The sequence below is a fragment of the Diplodia seriata genome, assembly GCF_021436955.1.
Source record: "Diplodia seriata strain FDS-637 chromosome Unknown scaffold_3, whole genome shotgun sequence".
Taxonomy (NCBI): Eukaryota; Fungi; Ascomycota; class Dothideomycetes; order Botryosphaeriales; family Botryosphaeriaceae; genus Diplodia; species Diplodia seriata.
Window position 1 is genome coordinate 2,336,122 of NW_027117310.1, and position 24,168 is coordinate 2,360,289.

General features: G+C 57.0%; 8 protein-coding genes across 8 annotated transcripts; 4 read left to right on the plus strand and 4 right to left on the minus strand.

Moving 5' to 3' along the window:
- Positions 1 to 25: 25 nt before the first annotated feature.
- Positions 26 to 2,063, plus strand: LAP2 (Leucyl aminopeptidase yscIV; the record flags this gene model as incomplete). The annotated part of the gene is made up of 3 exons (XM_066774904.1): positions 26 to 105; positions 184 to 312; positions 380 to 2,063. 3 exons carry the CDS (start codon positions 26 to 28, stop codon positions 2,061 to 2,063), a joined length of 1,893 nt encoding a protein of 630 aa, XP_066635023.1.
- An 89-nt stretch (positions 2,064 to 2,152) lies between these two features.
- On the plus strand, positions 2,153 to 4,499 carry SLS55_003430 (uncharacterized protein; the record flags this gene model as incomplete). Its single annotated transcript, XM_066774905.1, has 2 exons — positions 2,153 to 2,159; positions 2,497 to 4,499. The coding sequence occupies 2 exons, from the start codon at positions 2,153 to 2,155 to the stop codon at positions 4,497 to 4,499; spliced, it is 2,010 nt and encodes a 669-aa protein (XP_066635024.1).
- A 519-nt stretch (positions 4,500 to 5,018) lies between these two features.
- SLS55_003431 (uncharacterized protein) lies at positions 5,019 to 6,576 on the minus strand (the record flags this gene model as incomplete). Its single annotated transcript, XM_066774906.1, has 2 exons — positions 5,019 to 6,425; positions 6,526 to 6,576. 2 exons carry the CDS (start codon positions 6,574 to 6,576, stop codon positions 5,019 to 5,021), a joined length of 1,458 nt encoding a protein of 485 aa, XP_066635025.1.
- Positions 6,577 to 9,500: 2,924 nt separating this feature from the next.
- Positions 9,501 to 11,245, minus strand: SLS55_003432 (uncharacterized protein; the record flags this gene model as incomplete). The annotated part of the gene is made up of 2 exons (XM_066774907.1): positions 9,501 to 10,964; positions 11,222 to 11,245. 2 exons carry the CDS (start codon positions 11,243 to 11,245, stop codon positions 9,501 to 9,503), a joined length of 1,488 nt encoding a protein of 495 aa, XP_066635026.1.
- A 1,005-nt stretch (positions 11,246 to 12,250) lies between these two features.
- On the minus strand, positions 12,251 to 13,298 carry SLS55_003433 (uncharacterized protein; the record flags this gene model as incomplete). Its single annotated transcript, XM_066774908.1, has 4 exons — positions 12,251 to 12,444; positions 12,503 to 12,572; positions 12,629 to 12,722; positions 12,778 to 13,298. The coding sequence occupies 4 exons, from the start codon at positions 13,296 to 13,298 to the stop codon at positions 12,251 to 12,253; spliced, it is 879 nt and encodes a 292-aa protein (XP_066635027.1).
- A 2,598-nt stretch (positions 13,299 to 15,896) lies between these two features.
- On the minus strand, positions 15,897 to 16,878 carry SLS55_003434 (uncharacterized protein; the record flags this gene model as incomplete). The annotated part of the gene is made up of 3 exons (XM_066774909.1): positions 15,897 to 16,292; positions 16,352 to 16,425; positions 16,632 to 16,878. The coding sequence occupies 3 exons, from the start codon at positions 16,876 to 16,878 to the stop codon at positions 15,897 to 15,899; spliced, it is 717 nt and encodes a 238-aa protein (XP_066635028.1).
- A 1,873-nt stretch (positions 16,879 to 18,751) lies between these two features.
- On the plus strand, positions 18,752 to 20,734 carry SLS55_003435 (uncharacterized protein; the record flags this gene model as incomplete). The annotated part of the gene is made up of 6 exons (XM_066774910.1): positions 18,752 to 18,880; positions 18,943 to 19,428; positions 19,484 to 19,923; positions 19,976 to 20,190; positions 20,284 to 20,552; positions 20,633 to 20,734. 6 exons carry the CDS (start codon positions 18,752 to 18,754, stop codon positions 20,732 to 20,734), a joined length of 1,641 nt encoding a protein of 546 aa, XP_066635029.1.
- A 1,329-nt stretch (positions 20,735 to 22,063) lies between these two features.
- On the plus strand, positions 22,064 to 23,743 carry SLS55_003436 (uncharacterized protein; the record flags this gene model as incomplete). Its single annotated transcript, XM_066774911.1, has 2 exons — positions 22,064 to 22,069; positions 22,208 to 23,743. The coding sequence occupies 2 exons, from the start codon at positions 22,064 to 22,066 to the stop codon at positions 23,741 to 23,743; spliced, it is 1,542 nt and encodes a 513-aa protein (XP_066635030.1).
- Positions 23,744 to 24,168: the final 425 nt, after the last annotated feature.

The following is a 24,168-nucleotide window of genomic DNA, read 5'->3' on the forward strand; positions in this document are numbered from 1 at the left end:
GCAGTTCCGCGGCTTTGCTACAACCATGGTGACGCGCTACTCCGCCGCAGCGGCCGTCGCGGTCAATGCGCCCAGGGATCCCAATACCCTGAGCAATTATCACAAGTGAGTTTGGCATGCTTCGCAGCGGGCTGGGGCCGTCCTACGAAACGGTTTCACGTGCTATGCTGACCGAGGCTGAAGCTTCCTGACGACGCACACCACGGCGAACTTTGAACTTGATTTCGCCAAGAAGAGGCTTCTGGGAAACGTCGTGTTGCTGTTGAAGAGCTTGACAGACAAAGAAGCCGAGGAGGTGGTGTTGGACACCAGGTTCGCCCACCACATTAGCTCTTGTTTTTTTGGTTCTAGCATTTCTGACTAGGATGGCTTTCCATAGCTTTCTTGACATCAAGGACGTCAAGGTCGACGGCAAGTCGGCGAAATGGGACCTTGCTGCCCGGGTAGAGCCTTATGGCAGCCCTCTGTTCATCAAGCTCGGCAAGGGAGTCGAGAAGGATAAGCAAATTGCTATCGACATTTCCCTCAGCACTACGGAGCAGTGCACTGCCCTGCAATGGATGACGCCCGAGCAGACTTCGAACAAGAAGCAACCCTACATGTTCTCGCAATGCCAGGCCATTCACGCTAGATCTGTACTCCCCTGCCAGGACACACCCGACGTTAAGTCCACGGTTGATTTCAACATCCGCTCTCCTCTTCCGGTGCTGGCCAGCGGCCTCCCCACTGGCGCCAAGAATTTCCAGAAGGGCAAGGATGGAGCCCCTGGCACCTTGCTTTACACATTCAAGCAGGAAGTGCCAATCCCCGCCTACCTATTTGCTCTTGCTTCTGGTGATCTTGCCAGCGCCTCCATCGGCCCCCGTAGCACCGTCTGGACCGGTCCGGAGGAGCTGATTGCTTGCAAGTGGGAACTTGAGAACGACATGGAGAAATTCCTCGAGGCTGCTGAGAAAATCGTCTACGACTATGCCTGGACCACCTACAACGTTCTTGTTCTCCCCAACAGCTTTCCTTATGGAGGAATGGAGAACCCCATTTTCACATTCGCAACGCCAACCATCATCAGTGGAGACAAGCAGAACATCGATGTCATTGCCCACGAGCTTGCTCATAGTTGGAGCGGAAACCTTGTCAGCAATGCCAGCTGGGAGCACTTCTGGCTCAACGAAGGTTGGACTGTCTACCTTGAGCGCAGAATTATTGCCGCCATTCATGGAGAGCCCCACAGAGACTTCTCTGCAATCATCGGCTGGAAGGCTCTGCAAGATTCTGTCGAGAGATTCGGCCAGGATCATGAATACACCAAGCTGGTCGTTGACCTCAAGGGCAAGGACCCCGATGATGCATTCTCGTCTGTCCCGTACGAGAAGGGCTTCAACTTCCTCTACTACCTTGAAAAGTACATTGGCAGGGAGAAGTGGGACAAGTTCATCCCGCATTACTTCAACAAGTACAAGTACAAGTCCCTTGACTCGTACGACTTTAAGGCCACTCTCATCGACTTCTTCGCGTCCGACAAGGACGCTAGCGCCAAGCTCGAGTCCCTCGATTGGGACACTTGGTTCTACGCTCCCGGCTACCCGCCCAAGCCTGACTTCGATGACTCGCTTGTCAAGGTCTGCTACGAACTCGCCGATCGTTGGGAGGCAGCCAATAAAGCTGGTAACGTCTCCGAATTCAAGCCCACATCCGACGATATCGCGGGCTGGACCGGCAACCAGGTTGTCGTGTTCCTTGAGAAGATTCAAACCTGGGAGGAGCTACTCAAGCCCGACTTCGTCGAAGTCATGGGCCAGAACTACCGCTTCCAGTCCAGCTCGAACGTGGAGATCGTCTCGAGGTTCCTGACCCTTGGTCTGAGGAGCAAGACGATCAGCACATACCAGCCGACGAGCGAACTCCTAGCAGTGGTGGGCAGGATGAAGTTTGTGCGGCCGCTGTACAGGGCTCTCAAGGAGGCGGATTTCGCGTTGGCGACACAGACGTTTGAGCGGAACAAGGACTTTTATCACCCTATCTGCAGGGCGATGGTGGAGAAGGATCTGTATGGTGATAAGTAGGCCGCAGACCGTGCCGTACTCAAAAAATTTCTGTACCAAGTCAATATATTCAGTTTGCCAAAGGAGCTGTATGAGTGATAGGCCAAGCAATGGTTGGTTGCTATCACGTGCATCGCGTCGCCAAGCCAGATTTGCGCCGCGGGTGCGGAACGCGTCCAACACGTCAACACCACATATTCTGACCGCCTCGTCGACTCCGGCCCCGCGCGCACGACCACATATCCGCACGACAACACCGGCGCGACGCGCATACTGCTCGCCGCGCTCTATTTAACCCCAACGAAGTCACCAATCGCGCCTTATTCAAGCTCAATCCCCATTGCGCCCCGCTCCCTTTGCACAAGATACGCGCCCGCCATGCCACCCAAGCGCAGCACCCGCGCTGCCGCTGCGGCGACGAAACCGGCGACGCAAACCCGCACAACCCGCGCAGGTCCCTCCGTGGCTCCTTCGCCCGCCGCAAAGGCTGCCGTTTCCGCTGCGCGCACCGCGACCACCACCTCGAAGACCGCCGCCCCTTCGCGCAAGACCAAAAAAGCGCCCACCTCGGCCGCACCACCGCAGCAGCTCGACGGCGCCGCCGACGACGATGATATCGAAACCAGCAATGGCAGCGCCAGCGCCGACCACGACAGCGGAGCTGGCGACAGCGACACCCTCGCCATCTCGAACCGGCCCGCACGCCTGTTCCGGCGCGCCAACAGAGATATAGCTGCGGGCAACGATGGGAACAGCAAGGCGGAGGACTACGTGATGACCGGTGCGCTCGGCGAGGGCGACGTCGCCGGAGCGCACGTCGCGGCGATGCAGAAGAAGGGTGGCGGCAGGAACGTCAGGACGAGGGGCAGGATGAGGGCCGCCGGCGCCGGCGGTGTGACGAGGCAGCGGACGGCGGCGAGGGATCCGGAGCAGGCGAGGGCGTTGGAGGCGCTGAGGCGGAGGAGGGAGGAGGCCATGGGCGGTGGTGCTGTTGCGGTCGAGCCCGCACCGGTCGTCGAGAGGGAAGAAGAGGACAAGGAGAGAGGCAGGAAGCAGGAGGTTCCTGGGACGGCGAGCAGGGTACGCAGAGCATCAAGCAGCCACTGGAGCAACGCGATACCCGGCAGCGCAGTGAAGGCGCAGGGAACACCGGCGGCGGAGAGGAGCGTGCTGGCGTTGACGAAGTTCCAGAAAAGGAGAAGGCAGGGCAGCTTGCTGCGGATGATGCAGCAGAGCGATGTGGAAGATAATACGGATGGCGATAGCGGCGACATTGATGACAGCGCGGCAACGCTGGATTACAGCTTGGGCGACTTTGAGCCCGACCACGAGAGCACGCCGCTGAATTTGGGAAGGAAAGGGTCGATAGCGGCGGCTTTACCTGGGTCCGATCCGAGGACGAGCAGCTCGAGAAAGAGGAAGCTGGCGGAGCGGGAGGAGACGGAGGAGATCTCCATGGTACAGGTGCCGCGGTCTTCGCCCCCTCCGGACGCGGAGGATCAGGAGATTGCTGATGGAGAAGAGACATCGTCGGAGCACCTATACTCGGAGGCTTCCGAGCTGCCGGAAGCCATCGCAGACACGCAGCCTGAAGCTGGAGAAGCAGCGGCGAGTAAGACTGCCACGGAGTCTATAGCACCGCCTCGCTCCACATCCCCTCTTTCATCCCTTCCAGCCGAACCAGAGCCGGAAGAGATGCCAGCAAAACGGCCTCGTCGCGCTGCTGCCCGTCCCGCGAAATCTTACAGCCGGACTTCGCAGCGTGTCTCCAACGTCGACGCAGAAGACCACGGCGCCGATCCGCTTTCTACATCCGAGTTAGAGTCGGATACCGCCACCGAGACACCCGTCAGGACCCGGACATCTCGCAAGAAGCCGAACACGAGGAAAGTGAAGGCCCTGCCTCTATCCACAGCGACGCTACAGTCTCTCCTGCCTCGCCGCCGCAAGAAACCTGCCACACGCGCCGCAAAGATCGCGGCTGGGGGAACATTCGAGATTCCAAGTTCTTCGGATGCCGAAGAGGAGGAGATTGAACAAGAGAGCGCCGATGAAGACGAGCTTCAGCGTCCTCCTGCTGCGGCGAAGAGGGGCAGGGGACGAAAAAACGTCGCCGCGAAGGCTTCAGACAGCACCGTCCGGGCCAACAAGAAACAGTCAGCGACGGCAAAGGAAAAGAACAAGAAACGGCTCAGCCGAACATACGGCCGGCGCTCCAGCGACAAGGAGAACCAGGATGCAGCGGATACGTCCATGTATGTGCGGAGCGGCGGCGAGAGCGACGGAGATGAGGATGACAACGACGTGGTCGAGACGAGCGAGATGAGGGAGATGAAGCGGAGCAAGGAGCTCGAGGCTGCGGCGAGGAAGTTCAAGGAAGTGGACGATTGGGAAATGGAGTTTGAGAGCGTGGATATGGGCGGTGGTGGTGCGAGCGCGAGTAGTCCTTGGAGGTAAAGACAGACGGGTGGATTCTGGCACTGGCACTGGCTTCATGAATGGACATTTCTGGGCGTTTGAGCATGGCATTGTTGGCTTTTCTACATGCTACTTGCGTGGGAGTACTGGGGATACACTGGACTTTGTGGGCGGTGTTGGTGGTCACTCTGATTGCCAGGGATTTTCGTATCCCGATTTTCATGGAACATCTTCTATTCAATGACTGCTTTGCTTTTTCTACCTGTTGCTTTTGGTAGTAGACCAATTCTCTGTCTCATCCCAACGACAGCGCTATTCCTTCAATTAAAGATCGTTTCCAACGTTTCCCAGCGAAGTGTGTTCAGTCTCCTGTTTCAGCGAGAACGCTTTCCACTTGATCGAACCTCGCATCCAACGTTACCAACAAAGTGTGTCCAGTTTTCCCTTCTCAACGATAACGCTTGCCTTTTGGTAATAATCAGACCTTGTGTCGAACATCACCAACGAGGTGTATCCAACCGTCCCAGACCAAGACAATCCAGAAAATGGGACACGCTACTACTTCGTCATCTCACTGCCACTTTCCGTCTCACTATCCTCCACCACCAAAGTTTCGACGCGCGCCTTTCCCGCCGCCGCGTTATTGATCCCGACCCTCCTCCTGACCTCCTCCCTCGACCTCTCCCGGGCCTTCTCCTTCTCCCTCCTTTCCCCGGCCTCCGCCTCCGCCTCCGCCACCTTCCTCTCAAGCTCCCTGATCCTCTCCTTCAGCCCATGCACCTCCACCTGCAACGGCCTCACCTCATCCCTCTTCGCCTGATTCTCCGCCGCCACCTTCTTCAACAAGCGGTCCTGCGCCTCCACCTTCGCCGCCAGCCTCTCCTCTTCGCTTCGCTCCGCCGCCACCAGCTCCTTCGCCGTCGCCTCGCGCCTCTTCGCCTCGACCCTCTTCGCGAACTCAATCGTGCCCGGCTCGCCCGGCTTGCGAACGGCGGGAGGGGGCGGGGGCGGGGGATGGTACTTCTCGCCGGGGACGCCGCCGTTGCGGGACACGCCGCCGCCCTGGATCTTGTTGCCGTTGGCGTCACGGTACGGCTGCAGGAAGGTGCCAGCCCATTCCTCGTCGTCGTAGGAGATCAGCAAAGCGTTGTTGTAGGCGTCGAGGCCGGCGCGGAGGCGGCCCGGGGGGCGGGTGGCGGCGACGTCGGTGCCGTTGTTGTTGGGGGATGGGCCGTTGGGGGATGGGCTGTTCGAGGGAGTGATGACGGGGGGGCTGGGGCGGGAGGTCGTGCTGGGGTCGACGGTGCCGGGCGGCGGGTGGGTGGACGTCGACGTCACGGACGTGGTGTGGCGGAGGATGAGGGTCGTCATGGCTGTGTGGATGTCGCTCGGGAGCGGGTGGCGCTCGAGGCCGGTGACCGCGGCGGTGGCGGTGGCGGCATCTTCATGCTCCTTCTTCACTGGGATGGGGGTTACGTTGGCTCCGGTGACGGGGCCGGCGGTCTCGTTTTCTGTACACCTCTTCTTCCTGCTGGTGCTGGGCTCGACTTCGTCGCTGTCGCTCTTCCTCTTGGCCTTGCGATCGAGAATCGTCCTGGATTGCTGCGGCGGCATCGACTTGGCCCGCTCTGAGGCCTCTGTGTTGCTGTTGTCGTTTACGACCATGACGCCATCCTTCTTCGCGCGCTCCTCCTCGGTCTCCGCTTCGTTACCGTGGGGCTGGTTTAATTGCTTCTCCTTATCAACTCGGTTCAGCGCCTTTTTGATCCGCTTCTTGATGGTGTCCGCAAGTATCTGAATGGCCTCGACGCGCCCGGCAGAGCCGGCGACATGCGCCAGTCCGACAAGATGCTCCAGGACGCCCGCCGGCCAATCTGCAGGAGAAGAATGTGCGAATTGGTACGTGTTGGAAGGATACCAGCAAAGAGGTTCGCTGCCCCAGACACGGACGAGGAACTGCATGTACTGCGCTTCAATGTCAGTGGCAGCCGATGTACATGCGACAGGATTTGAGTGGCTGCTCAATGGAGCGCGTGAATGGAAACGGTGGCTTGGAGGAACTTACGGGAACGCCTTCCACTACACGACGCTCTGCCGGGCGGGACTGGATGGGCATGGTGGGCGAGTGTGCGCGCTTGGGGACCCCGGACGCAGTCCTTGGCTTAGAAAAGAAGACGCGAAGACGTTCGAGTGATGCTAAGATGTTGTCGTTCACGGATTGTGACGGTGGAGGCGTGCCGGTTCGGCGCGGTCGCGGGCGGTTTTGTGGGCAGTCGCAGTTTCCAGCCAAGACTTTCGCTATTGTTGTACGCTATTGTTGTGCGCTATTGTTGTTCGCTATTGTTGTGGAAACCACGAAGTGAGGCTCTCCCGGTGCCTCAGTTCAGGCAGTGGCGGGAACTGAGTCACTGGTGTCGCCCACCGCATTACTTGAAGCTGTTTAAGCCAAAGGTAACACAGATCAGCGGGCATGGGTGATGCATGTTCATTCAGTAGGCTACCAGTCAACAGCCAGTTCATCTGGAAGGCTTGGTATGCTCCTCACTGGCAGTCTCGGCAAGCGGTAGCTCAGTAGGATAAGGACTCCTGTACAGTGATGACCAGAACACCCTGTATAATAGTCAGCTGTATGGAGAGATTGGACAGCCCAAACAGTTGAGCTTGTATCAACAGCAGCGATAGCCGAGCTGTTGTAATCTTCATCTCATTAAACTTTATAAATTTTTGGACGTGGAGACCACTGCTTTTGCCGTGGCCTTAAGAAAATGTAGGACATATTATGCGATAGTGTTAAGAGAAGGTGCCTACAAATTTAACACCCCCATTTCCAATATTTAACACCCCCATCGCCAATTATTAACACTCCCCCGGGAGCGCAACTAATTCCCTAGTTTTTACTACCAAATTACTACGCAAATTCGGAGAATTTAATAAGATCTTAACGCCAGTAAATCTATCTAGTAACGATAGGTGGCTAAGTGGCGAGGGTTGGTAGTTAGAAGGTAGGTGGCTAGGTATTACGGCGAAGGTTAAGAAGGCGGCCCGGGCATTGCCGCGCCGGCCGGAATATTAATAGTCCGGTGGCGCTAAGCTTTTTGGGTAAGCTTACGCACGGATACCCGAGGAATACTACTTTTGCAACGCGACTTCTATTAATATTACGCCTTATATATCGGTCGTATCGCGATGTAACTTCGTATAAGTTAAGAAAGGCATATATAAATGCCTAGATAAAATTTATATATAGGTTGTAGCTGATTTGGGTATAATGCACGACTAGGAATTTGGGGGTGTTAATAATTGGCGATGGGGGTGTCAAAATTTAGAAATGGGGGTGTTAAATTTGTAGGCACCTAAGAGAAAAGCTGTAAGGATAAAATCGGCTGCGTGGTTCATGAACAAGTTAAAAAGAGTAGCCGGACTTTGTAGTCGGTTTAACCCACTAATTCGATATATCACATTGATGTCGTAAACCCAGACTACCCTTCGTCGCCCACTCCAGCAATGATTCCCTTGGCCAATCAGCGGCGCTGAGCGACACCCCGCCTTTTATGAGTAAGCAGACAATTGCCCCTCATCCAGGCGCCGACGGTCTATTTCCCTCAAATACCAAGGCAGACATCTCTTCTTGCGGTCCGACTTCCTCAATAGCAAAATAGTTACCGCCATGGCATCAGAGGGCCAAACAGCAGCAGACAGCACCGCGGAGGCTCCTTGGTGGGCGGCATATCCAGAACCCCGCACGACCCACCTCACACGCATCACGAAGGAAGAATTGCTCGACAGGATGAAAAACGGCGAAAGGTCCGGGCAGAAATTTGTGTTGGTGGACGTCCGTCGAACGGATTTCGAGGTGCCCTTTATCCCGTGCGCCTTATTCTACTAATGGCTGAGCAAATCTGTACATGCAGGGCGGCACGATCGAGGGCGCGGTAAACCTACCGGCGCACAGTTTATACGTAACGATCCCCACGCACTACGCTATTTTCAAAGCGGCAGGTATCAAAGAAGTCGTCTTCTGGTGTGGTAAGCACGCGTCTTTCTTCATCGCGATACGTCAGCGTCTCATGGAACCAGGCTCGTCCAGCGGCAGAGGGCCGCGCTCCGCCGGCTGGTTCGCGGATCACATCGAGAGCCAGGGAGACTCGGAGATGCAGAGCGTTGTACTTGATGGAGGCATCAAAGGATGGGCGCGGGCGGGGCCTGAGTACGTTTCGCGCATGTGGGAGTACGACGCGGCGAAATGGTAGGTAGCCGGCGTTTGCGGTATTCGGTCGCCCTATCAATTCGTGTGTATCTGATGGCTATCCGGAGCGGGGAAAAAATGGGGTTGCCATCTGGTCAGCGCTGTTGCCTGAGTTTGCTTTTGTCAAAAAGAGAAGAAGTGAAATCGCCGGGTCATACTCTCGCGCATATTTTCCCGGCGTCCTCTCGGGCTGGAGCGTCGCCACCGGGATTTCGTCAGGTGGCCATGATGGATGCTATAGTATTTTCGATCGCACGGCAAGTGGTCGATCGCTTTTTCTGGATGGGCTGGGAATGAAGGGTACGTTCAGGCGGCGTAAGGCAATTGGCATGCGGAGGACAAAGCTGGTATGGTGGTCGGCGTGCTAGCAAAGGCAATGGAATATCTAGACGGCTTTTCTCTTGACTATGAAATGATGGGTCAAGAGCAGCGATGCCGCCAGTGCAACGCTGATGGAGGTCGGAGCGCAGTTGGCAAATGCGTGCGACCTAGCTGAAACGGGCAATTCTCCGCCTCGCTTGTGCTCTATGACCCACGTCAAGTATCGACGATGGGCATATCTTGTACAATGAAAGCACACGTACATCACCCCTGATACAGGTTAAATTGAAAAGCGGGGCCATAGGATCAAGATAGCTCATTGCATTAGCTACATGCTCAGGAAATGAGCCTTGTATGAACTACAGGAATGCCACGAACCCCGAAGACCTCATCCAATTCCTGGTGATCGCTAAATGTGAAAGCACTTCCTTGGGCATCGCCTTGGACGAGGACATAAAGTTAGTGTATCACGGTCATTGACCTGGCACTGAGCGAGGGTAGTCGATGAGCTTAGGGAATTTGCGGCGAGGGCTCTGGTCCAAGTCACGCTCTTCCTTCAGAGCCTGAACCTCCTTCGCCAGCCCAGTACACTCCTCATGAAGCGCCTTCAGGTCCTTGATCTCCTTCGAGTGCTCAGAGCCCTGCTGATGGAGCTCCTGCACCGCCTTGCGAAGACGCTCAGTCTCCAGCTCGGAGTCCTTGACCACGAGGCCACTCAGCTGCTTCTTGAGCGCCGAGTACTTGTCCTTGTACGCGTTCAGCCTCTCGACCTCGCCGCGCAGGCAGTCGCGCTGGGCCCTGACGTCAAGGGCATACTCCTTCCACCCATCGCGTTCCGCCTGCCTGGCCGCGACACGCGCGCACAGTTCGTCGCGCTCCGCCTTCAAGTCGCCCGCCTTGTCCTTCCAATCGTCGCGCTGCCTCTGCACCGCGTTCGCGATGTCGCGCCAGTCGTCCCTCTGCTTTTCCGCGTCGCCGAGCCGCTCCGCCGCGGCGTCGAGCTGTCTGTTCCTGTCGGTTACCATCTCCTGCAGGCGGTCCGCGATGTCCCAGCACTCCTCGCGCTCGCGCACCATGCGCTCGGCCAGGTCGTCCTTCTCCGCTGCCGCGTCGCGCCACTCGTTGCGCTCGTTCTGTAGGTCGTCGACGCGGTTGCTCAACGCCGTATTTTCCTTCTCCACGTCCGCGACGAGATTGCTCAGCGCCATCTTCTCCTCGATCATGTGGTCGACGAGGTTGCCCAGCGCCGTCCTCTCCCGGTCCATGTTCTGCAGCAGGAACGCCATGGTCGCCTGAGCCGCCACGGCGCCGTCGCGCTCGCGGATGCACGCACGCAGCTTGTCGAGGTAGTGGTCGGCGCGGATGTGGCCGATCTCGCGGGTGATGGCGGACGACAGCGCGGCGTCGGCGTCGGCGTCGCTGCTCGTGACGGTGACGGTGAGTTGGTACGTGTCCGTGTCGGTGGTGACGTGCGGGACGGTGGCCATGTCTACAGTGATCACGGCGGCGGCAGCGGACTCGTGGTCGTTGGCGGCGCTGGTAGGCCGATGTTCCGGGGTGGTCGTGGTGGTCGAACGCTTCACGACGGTAGAGGTGGACTTGACAGTAGAGCAGGAGGGGGATGAAGAAGAGCTATCGAGGGGCTGGGCGAGGGGCTTCTCGCCGGCGTGGATCCAGACGAGGGCCTGCAGGATGTCTTCCGTGTGGATGGTCTTGTCCTTGGAGTCGGTGCGGTCGATGCGAGAAAGGCCTGCCTCGGTGACCAGGGCCTTCGCGGCCGTGAATTTCTTGACGCTCGGGGCCAGCTCGAGAAGCTGGAGCATGGCGGGGAAGATGCCGGCGGGGTAGGTGGTCGCTCCGGGCTCGGCGAAGATGAAGCCGGGGATGGGTAGGTAGTCGGTGTTCTCGTTGAGCTTCTCGACCAGAGCGATGTAGGCCTGTGGAAAGGGTAAGTTGTAGTTGGAGGAGTTGCTCGGCGGACATTGGAAACAAGTGGGGGCGGGGGGTGGATGGTCAGAAATACCTGCTCATCGGCCTCGGATGCAAAGCCCAAAGGGGGGGGTGAATGAATCCATAGCCTTGGTGGATGTCAAAGGTGACGGGTTGCAGGCTTGATCCCGGGTTGGGAGGTGGAGCAAGCCTTGTCGCCGGTGCGATGAGCTTGGAGAGGTTGTAAGGTGTTCCGAGGGAACACTTCGCGGTTTGTCCTTAAAGCCATGCTCGGCTCAGTGAATGTGATCCGGCGGAAGGCTCAACAGTTCTTCCGGAGCGGAAGCGGCAGGCAAGGTTGATCACCCTGGAGGGTTGGCGGAGATAATCCAACTGCGCTGCTGAACAGCTGACCGTGTTAGTGTTTTGGTTACTTGTCTAGTGGATTTTGTACCACTATTGGAACATAAACATGTATGTACTGCAAGCGCAGCCTTCAATTTGATCAGTTTCGAATGCATGCACCCACAATGGGTCGAGCTGCTTCAATAAAGTGCTCCGATTAGTCACGATAGTGATGATGCTGTTGATGCATCTAGCGCATAGTGTGCAGAAACATCGACCATTTCTCTGCAATACGTGGAAGCGCACTTTCGGAGCAGAATGAGTAAATGGTAGCAGAATGTCGGGAACATCGCAAAATCAACAGGATATGGAAAAGGGTGCCGTTGCCACATACTTGCAGATCTCGCGGGCGCCGAAATCATCGCTGCGAACATCACCAGCACATGTCTTGGCCCCTAAAGCATGGTTCCAACTTCCAAGTTTTGTTCTTGAGTTTGGGGTCTGGATGGTCTGGGCCCCAAGCGCCGGGGTCATGTCTCAGGGTGTGGACGCTGTTAGCGAGGTCGCAAGACACAAACTTCGTATGGCAAACACAATGAAGGACAAGCCAAGCGTGGAACAAGCTGCTCATAGATGAAAACACTGCAATCCAACTGCTCCAAGTTATGTACGCATGGTAAGTGCACAAACACTGGCCATCAGTATCAATCAAGGGAGCCTCAAGACAAAACTCGTACACCAGAGAGTGGAAACGTTGTATCAAATGACAAATATCATTTTCTATACGAACGGATGTCATATCTACTCTTAGGATACCAACAAGCCTGATTTGAACAAAACGAGAGCCATCCAGGTCAGAAGATAGAGAAGATTGTACATCCAAAGCCAGAAATTGTCATGACCTCAGCTTGGACCAGAAAGGAGTGAAAAAGCATATCGATCACCTCGCTCAAAGGTTGCAGTTTGAAGGAGCGGAGATCCAGCCGGTGAGGCGGTTGGCGATGTCGCTCGAGTAGCACTTTGTGCAGCAGCCGTCTTCGAGGTTGTTGCTGGGGGGAATGGAGCCGCCATTGTAGTACTTGGCCGCAGCATAGTAGACACGCGCGTCGGGGTTGGTGTTTTGAAAAGTCTTTTGGGCCTCTGCTCTTAGTATCAGCGCTGTGCGTACACACTGAAGATGGTCACGTTAGGGTGTACTCACGATTGATGACCTGCGCAAGGCCGTCGCCCTTGTTCGTACCGGCAGTGCCTTCGCGGACCATCTGCGTGATCTGGATTGAGGGTAAGCATGAACGAATATCTCATTTGATTTACTGTGGGAGCTTACGATAGAGTTCGGGCACGGGTTCGTGTTAGCGCAGGTGCCATCGCCGCTGTGGCACTGCATCAAGCCGGGGTTGCGGATGTTGGGGTCGGCGTTGCTGGGGTAGTCAGTGCTTCAACGTCTCAGAAAAGGATTTGGCACAGTCCACTGACGGTGTAGTAGGAACGCGAACGCAGCCCTTGGACTCTTGGACCACAACGGCCAAGATGAAGCGATGGTCGACCTTCGTCTCGGTGGCGATCTGCTGGATGGCATCGTAGATGCCTTGCATCTCAGCGGCGGAGTTGTCGGGACCCCAGGTGTTCCAGCCGCAAGACTTGGTCAGGATCTGCTGCTTGTTGTTGTTCCACATGTCCTCGAACGAGACCCACTTGGCCTTAGAAGGCCAGCCGGCGCCGGTAGATCCGTCGCCACGGTAGAAGATGTAGCTGTCGGAGCCGGCGCCAATGCCATCCTTGTTGTTGATGCTGTTGACGGCGTAGCCTCCCGTAACGACACCACCAGTGCTACGTCTAGTGAGCGTCACAGGGACGTCCGCGGTCAGAGTAGGGCTGCTATCGACCTTGAGGTGCTCAGCACGAGCAGCCGGAGCATTCTGATCAGATGAGTAAGGAGCGGCATAGGCAAAGGAAAAGAGCGCGGCCGCGAGAGCCAGGGCACGGATGGAGACCATGTTGGATAAGTGGGTTGAAAGAAGGATTGGTGCGCCGGTAGGTAGTGTACTGGGGGAAGCTGTAGAGCTGTTTGATATCGAATTCGGAGGGATATCCTGTTGGGTTTAAATGCTCTGCAGCGGGTAATGAACGAAGACCGCAAGTGATGAGCGGCGAGCCGAGTGATTGAGACAACGAACGAGTGTGGTGGACACAAGAAAGAGATGGTTGTGGTTTGGGCTCGGCCGGTCGCGGGCGTTGGAGGCGCGGTTTTGCGCTTTGTGCGCGCCGACGAGGCAGTCGCCAGTCGCGCGCAGGTTGTGCCTTCCCAAGTTGGTGCTGCGCCAGCCGCTCCTTCCTCCGCCGCAGCAGGCTCCACTGGCCCCGCGGCAGCATCTCGGGCGCCTTGGGTGATGTCTCGACCAAAGCCCACTGCGCCTGATACCACAGCTTTGACGAGACGAACGCAACCCCACCGGCGAGACTACTCAGGCAACCCATCTGGCTGCGAGCATGTGTCAGAGACGGAGAAAGAAGTCTTCAGAAGGATCCCTGTTGTATCACTTCCAGTACCGATTTGCTGAGCGAGAAGTGTTGGCCTGACGTCACGCTGGTTCGGATGCTCCGACCGACTCGGTGTGTTCTGGCGTTGCGGGGCGGAGAGAGGCCACACACACACCCGCATCAGCGGCTCACTTTAGCAGCACGTGGCAGTTCCCCGGGGCCGCTATCTCGGTCGCGGGTATGCGTAGACATGGTGGCAGCGGCCGTTTATCCGCATTCGACCAGGTGCGTGGTATGGGGTGACCGTTAAATCGGCCAGACTACAGAACAATCGAGAAGAAATAGTAACACTGGCAGGTCTGGGTCGGGCACTTTGACGTATTTGGACAAAGCGCCGCATATGGAATGAGAGGTGAGAAGGAGATTCCATTTGGTGGCTGCTGACGAACACCTGTTCACGGCTGTAGACCTGATCAACGGCCATCTTCTCCAGCCCAGCAAGAGGCAAGACCAATGCTCTGGGCTCGGCTGTCGGACCAGACCCCACGGCAAGCCTCGACATCATCAGTAGGCTGTCTTGGTTCGCAGAACGTCAACGGTCGCACCACCGGGCCAGCCTAACGTGGCTTTGGCAGGCCTCCCGACGGTTGGGTGCGACACTGCACCAGACCAGTGTCACTGAATGCGCCACAATAAGCAGCAGACCTACTATTTTGGCAGCTGCATGCGAACAGCCGGAGGCTTGCATATAGTTTATTTCAATGCCATTTGGCCGCAATGTAGACTTGAGGCTTGTTAGTTTTAATCCCCACAACGAAACTCTACGAGTGCGCAGCCAAGGCAGTTGGATAGAGCAGACGCTCGGCCGCAGTTCATTACGGGACGGGCCGCCCCCGAAGCGGCTCGATCCGTGGGGCCGAGTCTCTATTTTGGAGCCGCCACAGCCACATACAATGTTCAACAACTGTGGCTTTGCTCTATATTCCTTCCCACACTCTGATGGGGCCGCGAAACTCGTACGATTATGCTGCGAGTTGTGCGATGTTTCCTTCGCCGCAAGTGCAAGACGACGGTTTGCTCCATCGCGCGCGCTTGTGCAACCAGCAACGAGGAGCTTTGTCCGCCCGAGTCACAACACGCGCCGTTTCTCCCGCCTAAGCTGTCTGTCTCAATAGCCGCTAAGCTTTCTTTCACCTGCTGCCATCTAGCTCTTCACGGTTTCACCTGCTCGTTCTCGACTGCGCAAGCCAGCCCGAATGGAGAAAAGCAGGAAGCTGACAAACTCTTCAGCAGCCAAGCCAAAGACAGACTTCCTTCTAGAACTTTTGGAATGATTTCATTTTCCATGCAAACGTAAACCATGATATGTCTCCCTCTCATCAGCATGTTCCTCTCTCATACCCCCCTCGGCCTCGCAAATCCATTTTTGATGCTCTCGCTCGCCTCGCCGTACTCCACTACCGTCGTCTTCGTCTCCACGATGCACGTCTCGCTCCCTCCATCGCTCCACGTCCTCCTCACCCCGCCGCCATCACCGCCGCCGTCCCTACTCGCACCCCTCCCATCGTCATCCGTCGCCGCACTCCCCGCCCTGTCCCCGTCCCCGGCCCCGACCACCGTCTCGTCGCCAACCCACGTCGTGTTCAACTCGATATTGCTGTAATCCTCGCCCAGCCCGCGTCCTCCCCCCTTGCCCTTCCTCGCCCCGCCCACGAGCGGCTTGCTCCTCTTGCTCCCGATCGTCTGGAACGTGAACTCCGCCGTCCTACTCCTACTTCTCCCTTTTGTTTTCCCTTTCTTGCCGTTGCTGCCGCCGACGCCGCCGGATGACGACGACGGGTCGTGATCGTCGCCGGAGCCGCCGAACGAGTAGAAGAACAGCTTGGGCGCGACGTGCCGCGCGAACTTGCGCACGATGGGCAGGCAGCCGCAGATGACGACGAGGTTGGCTTCGACGAGGATCCACACGCAGGGGATCGAGACGGCCCAGGTCTGGTCGAGGTCGGTGAGCATGGGGAGGAGGAGGATGAGCCGGACGACGCTGGTGATGCAGGTCCTGTAGAAGCAAAAAAAGGTACACGTTAGATGAAAGTTCGAGGGTATCGGGGAAAGGGTCATGACAAGTGGCCAACGCACATGGAACCGACGCCGAACATGGCGATCAGCGCGGCCTTTTCGAGGCGCGGGATCTGCAGCCGCGCGAGTATGGGTATGGGTAGTAGTAGTAGCGCGATGTCGGTCGCGATGTTGATGACGGCGGTGGCGATGTAGATGCCGGTCTTGTTGATGCACGTGCCCTCGATGGTGATGTCCCAGTTGGACGCGATCGGCTTGCACGGGAAGATGAGCGAGAACATGATGCCCAGCGTGTACGAGATGACGACGAACATGACGGCGTAGATGGCCGCCTGAAACCACGCGAACGGCGCCAGCCGTCGGTAGAAGAGGAGGAGGGACAGCTTCGCGAAGCCTTGCGTCGGCGCGTAGAGGACGGAGGCGCACATGATGAGCTGTGAGAGCTGCGTTTAGCGGATGGGTGACTGCGGAGTGGATGTTTGGGGTGGCTGACCAGATTGTAAAGGTTGTAGCGTTCTAATGGGATCTCCCAGGCGTGCACACCCTGTATCTCATTCTTCCACATGTCTGGGAATGGTCAGTTGGATGGCATAGAAGGTGGCCTAGTGCAGTACATACAGACTAGAAGTCCCTGGCATCCCAACCCAAGAATCTGCTGGGCGTTAGAAGGGGTCAAACTAGCCGAGAAGCTGTTTACTGACAAAAGAAGTCACAATACAAGCTGCAAAGACGGTCAGCGAAGAAGCGGCGGAGGTCACGCCCATGAAACGCACCATCGTCAACAACAAAAGATCGTGAAACAACTATTTTCGTGTATAACCGCATAATCAAGAACAGAAAAGCAAATATAACGCCGAAGGCGAACACCCAGTAGCCGGTGGTATCGCCTCTTCTGGTGGGGTTGTCAAAATCGACATGGTAGCCCGAGGGCGGTGCTAATGCTGTGAGAATCGTCGAGGTGGCGGTCGCGACCGAGCCGCTTGTTGTGGTGAGTTGTGTCGTGGTGTATGTGGCGGCCATGACTGCGGCTCACGCCCTCCAGCGCCTGGCTGGGTGAAGTTGGAGAGGAGTGGCGCAGATCAGCAGGCGGCGGGAAGTGGGTAGACAAGTATTGCAGAAGCAGACGACCAGGTTCAAGGAATTATGCAGGGCTTGCCGGATGGATGCGAGCCTTCTCTCCGCACCTGTGGTGAGTTTCATTTCCTGGTATGATCTCCATCGGCACTGGTCCACAATAAGAACGACACGAGCGCAGTTCGGCTATAACACAGCCTTATAGCCCCCAAAACAGCTAGGGTAGCTTGCGACAACCTTCCGTCGGTCGTCCTCGCCGGAGAAATGCGTGGAATATTGTCCGCCTTACCCGGGTCCACGTAGGCCACCCTCGACGTAATCTCGCCGGCGGCCGCAAGGCTGTTCTCCATTCGCGCATCCCAGAGGATCATCCGAGAAACCTGGCAAGAATCATTGTCATGGCGCGCCGTGCCTGGCTGTTGCCGAAGTGTTCGCCGTCGGGGATAGGACGCGTGTATACCACTCGGACATATCGCTGACCTTCTTCTCCCTCTCCCGTGTGCGATGCCCTTCTGAAGAAGCATGGGCCAGAAGGAATACATGCTTGCAAGCGGCGCAAGCGAGGTTGGTACAAGGAACATGCTATGCACACAGCAGCTCGAGGCAAACGTGCGTGGTTTTGCTCGGCGCGGCCCGGTCTGGCCTTTCCTGCAGGATGCAGGCTCAACCTTTTGTGGCTGAGCGGCGTGCGTTAGCTGTGGGAAAGAACCGCACCGCTTTATCCGTTACCTTAGAAATGGTGGAATCCCACTCGACGCCCTGCATTTGCAAGCTCGAGGGAAACACCCTGTGCACAAGACTGAAGGATCGTGATCGGACCTTCTGCTTCCTACAAGTCGCCCTCAGATCTACCTAGACGAGGCTTGACTGGACGATAATAACCGAGTAGATCCCCTGAGCTGCCGGTTATGTAATTAGCGAGCTCCACATTCAAGGATTGTGGAGACTCCGTGTTTAAGCTCAAACTGGCCAGCGGAAACGCCAACATCAATGCAAAAATCGTCGGTTGATGCGTGCTCTCAACGCTGCCTCTAGCCGAAATTATAAGCTACCAGTGGCCGCTTGCTCTGTTTTGAGACTCGTCAGCGTAGATCTCCGCCTGTGCTAGAATAGACAATGCAGTTGATGCAGGAACCGAGGATGCCCCATCTTTCCGAAGCACGCGCCCGAAAGGGTTGCCTGATTCGGCACGCCTCGCCACTCCTCTCCACCGCTTGTTCTTCGCAGCACTTTAGGATTGGTCCTCGACGGCTTCGCGGAAGGGGAAGTGGACTTCCGGGCGATCCTGCGGCGCGGCGTGGAATGATGCATGCCAACCTCTGGGTGAAGCATGGCTCTTGCATGTATTTGCTTTTGATGAAGGCTGCTCCGAGAGAAGTGCGTCTTCGTCAAACGAAGCGCAATTTTCTGCGGTCGTTCTAGCCAGCAACGCTAGAGAGGATTGGGGTCCTGGACGCCAAGTCCGGCGTCCCCGCAATGCAATGCAGTGTCGCGGCGTAGTCATGTAAGTACACATCACCATCCCCAAGACGGACAAGCCATTTGTCCGGAGAAAAAAAACCGCGCGAGGCAAAACGGCCGGCCCGCACCACGCGATGGCTGGCTTGGTGACGATCGCCGTTTCATCAACGAATGACCGGCTGGGTCGCTGTCTTCACTCGTCCGGCCCTCACGTGGCGGTGGGGTAAAGCGAGAGTTATGTATGTAAAAGGGTGTTCTGCTCACCAGACCCTGACTAGCTCCCCCTATCCTTCGCTTCTCGGTCGCTTGCTGATCGCGTTGTTGGCAACTTTCTTTTTCTCGTTTCATTTGGGCCGCAATGCGCCTCCACGCTGCCGCAACTCTTTTTTCGCTCTCGGCTCTCGCTGCCGAGAGCAGCACGGGGGCGGCGTCTGAAACACCAAGCCCTGCCGCGGCATCGGGCGGTGCTTCCGGCGCATCACATTGTGTACGTAAGCACCTTCAAGTGACGTCTGCACCCTCGCAAGCAAGCTGACTTGCTCCATCCAGTGCGGTGCTCTGCAAACCGCTGGCCTAAGCATCCAATACCCCGGAGACGAGCAGTACGAGGAGAGGATTGACTCGTACTGGTCCGTTGCTGCTCAGCTGCGTCCATGGTGCCTGATCCAGCCGCAAAATGCTGCCGAGGTCTCCAAGGCCGTCATCGCATTGAAGGAGGCCAACAGGACGCAGACGTGCCAGTTCGCTATCCGTAGCGGCGGCCACACCGTCTGGCCCGGCGCGAACAACATTGAGGATGGTGTGACCATCGATCTGGGCTTCATGAACACGACTACCAATTTCAAAAATGGTACTGCTGGTGTTGGCGCCGGCTCAAGATGGGGCTCTGTCTTCTCCACCCTTCTGAAGGACAACCTTCTCATTGTCGGCGGCCGCGCCAGCTCTGTCGGTGTTGGTGGCTTTTTGCTTGGCGGTGGTAACTCGTTCTTCTCAGCCCGTAAGGGCATGGCTTGCGACAACGTTGCTCAATATGAGGTAAGTTCTCACTATGCACAGTAATAAAACTTGTTGAATCCTAAGCATGAAATAGCTTGTTCTCGGTAGCGGCGAGATCGTCTATGTCAACAAGGACAGCTACCCGGATCTCTTCCCCGCCATGAAGGGTTCCACCAACAACTTCGGCATTGTCACTCGCTTCGACCTCAGCACGTTCGAGAATGACAACATCTGGGGTGGTGTGGTTGCGTACCCCTTCGACACGGCGCCCCAGCAGATGGAGTACCTCGAGACCTTCACCAACAAGGTTGCCGAGGACCCCTATGCATCCATCATCGTCATCTTGAACTACGCGTCTTCCATTGGTCAAGTCGTCGTTGCGAATGCCTACGAGTACACCAAGACCATCGATCCTTCGCCGCCGCCCGCCATCTTCAAGGACTTCCTCTCCATTCCTGGCAACATCTCTGACTCCATGAGAATCACCAACGTCTCTGACCTCATTGAGGAGCTCGAACAGCCTGCCGGTTACCGGTACGCCCAGAATCTCCTTGACTATGTTGAATCACTGCTGACTCCCTCGAAGCGACGCCTTCATGACCATCACCTTCCAAAATGACGCCGAAGTCATGAAGAAGGCCGCCGAGCTCTTCGACGCCATGGTGAAGAAGCTCAAGAAGGACGGCGGCGACTGGCTCACCCTCACTATGTTCCAGCCGCTGCCCGCCGTCTTCGCCGAACTCGGCGTCGAGCGCGGCGGCAACATGCTGGGACTGGACCAGTCTCCCGAGAACCATATCCGTAAGACGCCACTTGTCCCGCAACACTTCCGAATAAACCAGCCCCCTTGTTTCAGCAGAACCGACTTCGACTGACGTTTCATCTTCTCTCAAGTCTTCATGAGCTACTGCGGCTGGAAGGGCGCCGAGAAGGACAAGATGTTCGAGGACGCGGAACGTGAGCTCATGACCGAGCTGAAAGCCTTCTCGAAGAGCAAGGGCAAGGACCACCCGTACATCTACCTCCCCTACGCCTACTCGGACCAGAAGCCGCTCGAGAGCTACCCGCTCGTCAACATCGAGCGGATCCGGGCCATGGCGCAGAAGTACGATCCCGAAGGCGTTTTCCAGACCATGGTTCCCGGCGGGTTTAAGATCTCCAAGGTAAGCTGTGATGTCCTTTCCTTCTTCTCTGCCTTTGTTCTGTCAATGATGAGCCGGGGAATGTGTCTGACTGCGTGTAGGTCGATGTTCCTGGCAGCGATGAGGGAGCGGATGCTTCCTCCAAGTCTCGGTCTGCAACACCCAAGGGCACCAATGACGGGGGTAAGCGTGATGAGCTCTGAAGCAATCGCGATATTCGAAGGCGCCCGCTCAAACTTCTACACCTACGATACAACGTCAAGCTGAGGCATTGTATGGTCTGGTTAATGCTAAATGATTGGACATGAGACCAGCAATGGGAAATACGAAAGTAGTGAACAGTGTAACGTAATCACAGCACGATTGGAAATTATGCGTTTGTCCCAAGAGACAGCCCAAAAGGAAATATTGCGGGCTTATTATATATGGGAGATCAAAGAATGGAGCCCAAAAGTTTATTTGCGCTACTCTTACGCCCAAAACAACCCCGATCCTGCATGGTACCATTTAACACGCCATTTCGGGGACCAAAAACCACCAGTATATTATCCTCTTATAGTCGGCTGTCACCACCGAATCTTGTCACATCCAGCGAGACTTGTCGTAGTGGTTTACATGAAAGATGTAATGTGCGGTGCCAGATTTCCTCTTAATTATGAAGTCGTTACTGATTACTTGAAGACTCGCCAGCTGAAAAGTCTTCGTGCCGTACTGGACAACTATTTTTATCTGTCTTGGAAGTATTCATTACATGGCATTCAGAGTAGCCTCATCGTATCGCTGGCAGTAAGCAGTAAGCGTATGCGCATATTTCTCCAGTCATTGACGGTGACAACGGCCACATTGCTTTCATAAAGTGACGAATAAAATAGAGAGCACAGATAAGAACCGTACCCTCGACATTCAACCCGCAGTCTCGAAAAATTAGTTGCTATGCAGGTGGTGGTTTGGCGCGAGACATTTCCGATCCATTTGCGGATAGGTATGTTTGCCCCAGCGAATCAAAGTCGACTCAATACCCAACCGATAATAAATTGACCGATGACGCAGCACATTGGCTCAACCCGGTACCGTTGTCCAGCAGAAACCGAAACATTCCGCAGCTAAAAGGGCAAAACGCCGTATTGTGCGCCACAAAATCGCATGAATCTATTGCCCACGCTCTGCGACCCCACAGAAGACGAAACCACAGCCAATCACGCCCACCATTCCGAATCCTTCCGCACGCCAGGGCAGGAAATCCCCCGGTTGTGGCTCCACAGGCAACAACCCCGCGAATCAGGCAGCAATCAGATCACCAGATCAGGATGCAAACCGAACTATTTTCGCTTCAAGGACGCAGGAAGTGTTGGGATCGACGTCCAGGTACGCGTCATGCGGTTGAGATGGTCGTGGCTTCTTAATGAAGGGCAGGCGCAACCGTCGCCGCTCCGATACCACGAGTTGACATCCAACAACCATGGCGACATCCGGAGACGACGATGGCTTCAAACGCAAGATCCTGCTCCTCTCCACCGTAGGCGGCTACACACATGCCGGTAGGGAAAACGCCCCCCTCCCACACCACCCACATTCTACTAACACCACCCCCAACCGCAGCCCCCATCCTCGAACTCGGCGCCGTCCTCGCCGCCCGCGGCCACACCATCACCTTCGCCACCAACGCAGGCCAAGAGCACTGGGCGCGCAGCTTCCCCTTCATCAGCGCCATCCACACGTTCGGCCCGGCGGTGCCCGCGTCCGTCGACGACGCCATCTTCGAGCGCAGCTACGCGTGGTCCGCGACCTCTCCTTCCTCGCTCGCCGCCATCTTCGCCGCCAAGCGCACCATGGACGCCGCCGCCTGGCCCGACGCGCACGCGCGCCTGCGCCGGCTCTGCGCCGCGCCCGCGACCCGCCCCGACTTCATCGTCGCCGACTACTTCACCGACGCCGCCGCGACCGACATGCTGCGCGAGTGCGGCGTGCCCGTCGCCGTCGTGTGGCCGCAGTTCCCGTTCGCGGCGAGGGGCGCGAAGCCGAGGTACGTGCCCGGCGTGCCCGGTTTCCAGCCCGTGCCGGCGACGACGAGCGAGCGGCTGGGCGTGTGGGAGAGGCTGAGGAACGAGGCGGTGCTGCTGTGGGCGCTGCCGCACGTGCGCGCGCAGGAGCGGTGGACGCGGGAGATGAGGAGGGGCGTCGACGGCGTGGCGAGGGAGCGGCCGCTGGGGTACGAGAGGTTGCGGTTCGTCGTGCTGGTGAATTCGTTCTTCGGGCTCGAGACGCCGCGGCCGCTGCCGCCGCTGATGCAGGCGGTGGGCCCGGTGCTGGCGGATTCGTGGGCGCCGATGGAGGCCGGGTTGGAGAGGTGGTTGGAGAGGAGGGCGAGGGTGGTGTATGTGAGTTTGGGGACGCACGTCGTGCTGCCGGAGGAGAAGGGGATGGAGCTGATGAGGGGGTTGTTGGAGGTGTTGGGGCGGGGGGATGTGGACGGGGTCGTTTGGGCGCTGCCGGAGGTGACGGGGAGGCGATTCGATCGCGGGAAGCGGGTCGCTGTTGTGGCGGCTGGGAATGGCTCGGAGGGGAAGGAGGTGGAGACGACTGTCGGGGACGTGGTGGACAACAAGCACGAGGACTTCCTGGTGCTGCCTTTTGCGCCGCAGCGCGCAGTGCTGGAACACCCGCATACTACGCTCTTCCTCACCCACGCTGGCGGGTCGTCGGCGAACGAGGCCGCTTGGCATGGTGTTCGGGTGCTGTGCCTGCCCGTCTGGTTCGATCAGTTGGCCAATGCAGAGCGTCTCGCCGAGGCTGGCGTGGGACTGCAGCTGGACAAGTTCGCCTTCGATGCGGGCGACGTGGCGGGGAAGATCGAGACGGTGATGTGTGACGAGGGTGGGATGTTCGCCAAGAATGTGCAGCGGCTGAAGAGAATCGCGAGGATCGCGGCGAAGGGGAAACACAGGGCGGCAGACCTGATCGAGGAAGTGCTGGCGGACTGGGAAGGTGGCGCGGGAAATGGGGACCGAGCAATGCACCTGCAAACCGCGGATTGTCGCATGTCGGTCTGGAAAGCGAGAAATTGGGATCTGATGGCCGTCGTGATGGGCATTACCGCAACGAGTGGAGGGCTGACTTGGTGGGGAGTAAGAGCATTATGGTTGAAGAGAGATTTTGTTGGCGGTGTGGTCAAGAGGCTCTGGGCCGGACTGGCAAGTTCTGTGTGGAGTTGATGGGATCGTTGGTTCGCAAACTTCTATTTGCATTGGATGCTTCTTTGAGCAAAAAGCGCCTAGTGCTAGACTTGCATCGCTGGGTACGTATATCAATCATCCGTGGTACTGTATACTTCCCGATGGCCTTTTCTTTTATGAGGAAGCGAAGACCTGGATCGCAACGAGTAGACTGCCACTTATCTGAAGAGTATCCAAACATGTGGTGACGATGGTGATCACGGCATTACTTCCGAGACATGGAGAGGTTTCGCCGGCCGGCGCTGACTCGGAGAGATTTAGTTGCGATCAAAAAGAGCCCAGTGAAAGGATGAGTATGCGACCATATGAACTAGCTTTATGCGTAGTCTATGGATCGAATTGGAAAACAGCTGGAGAGCAGTGGACGAGAGAATTCATGGTGTTTCCGGCACAGGGTTGTTGGG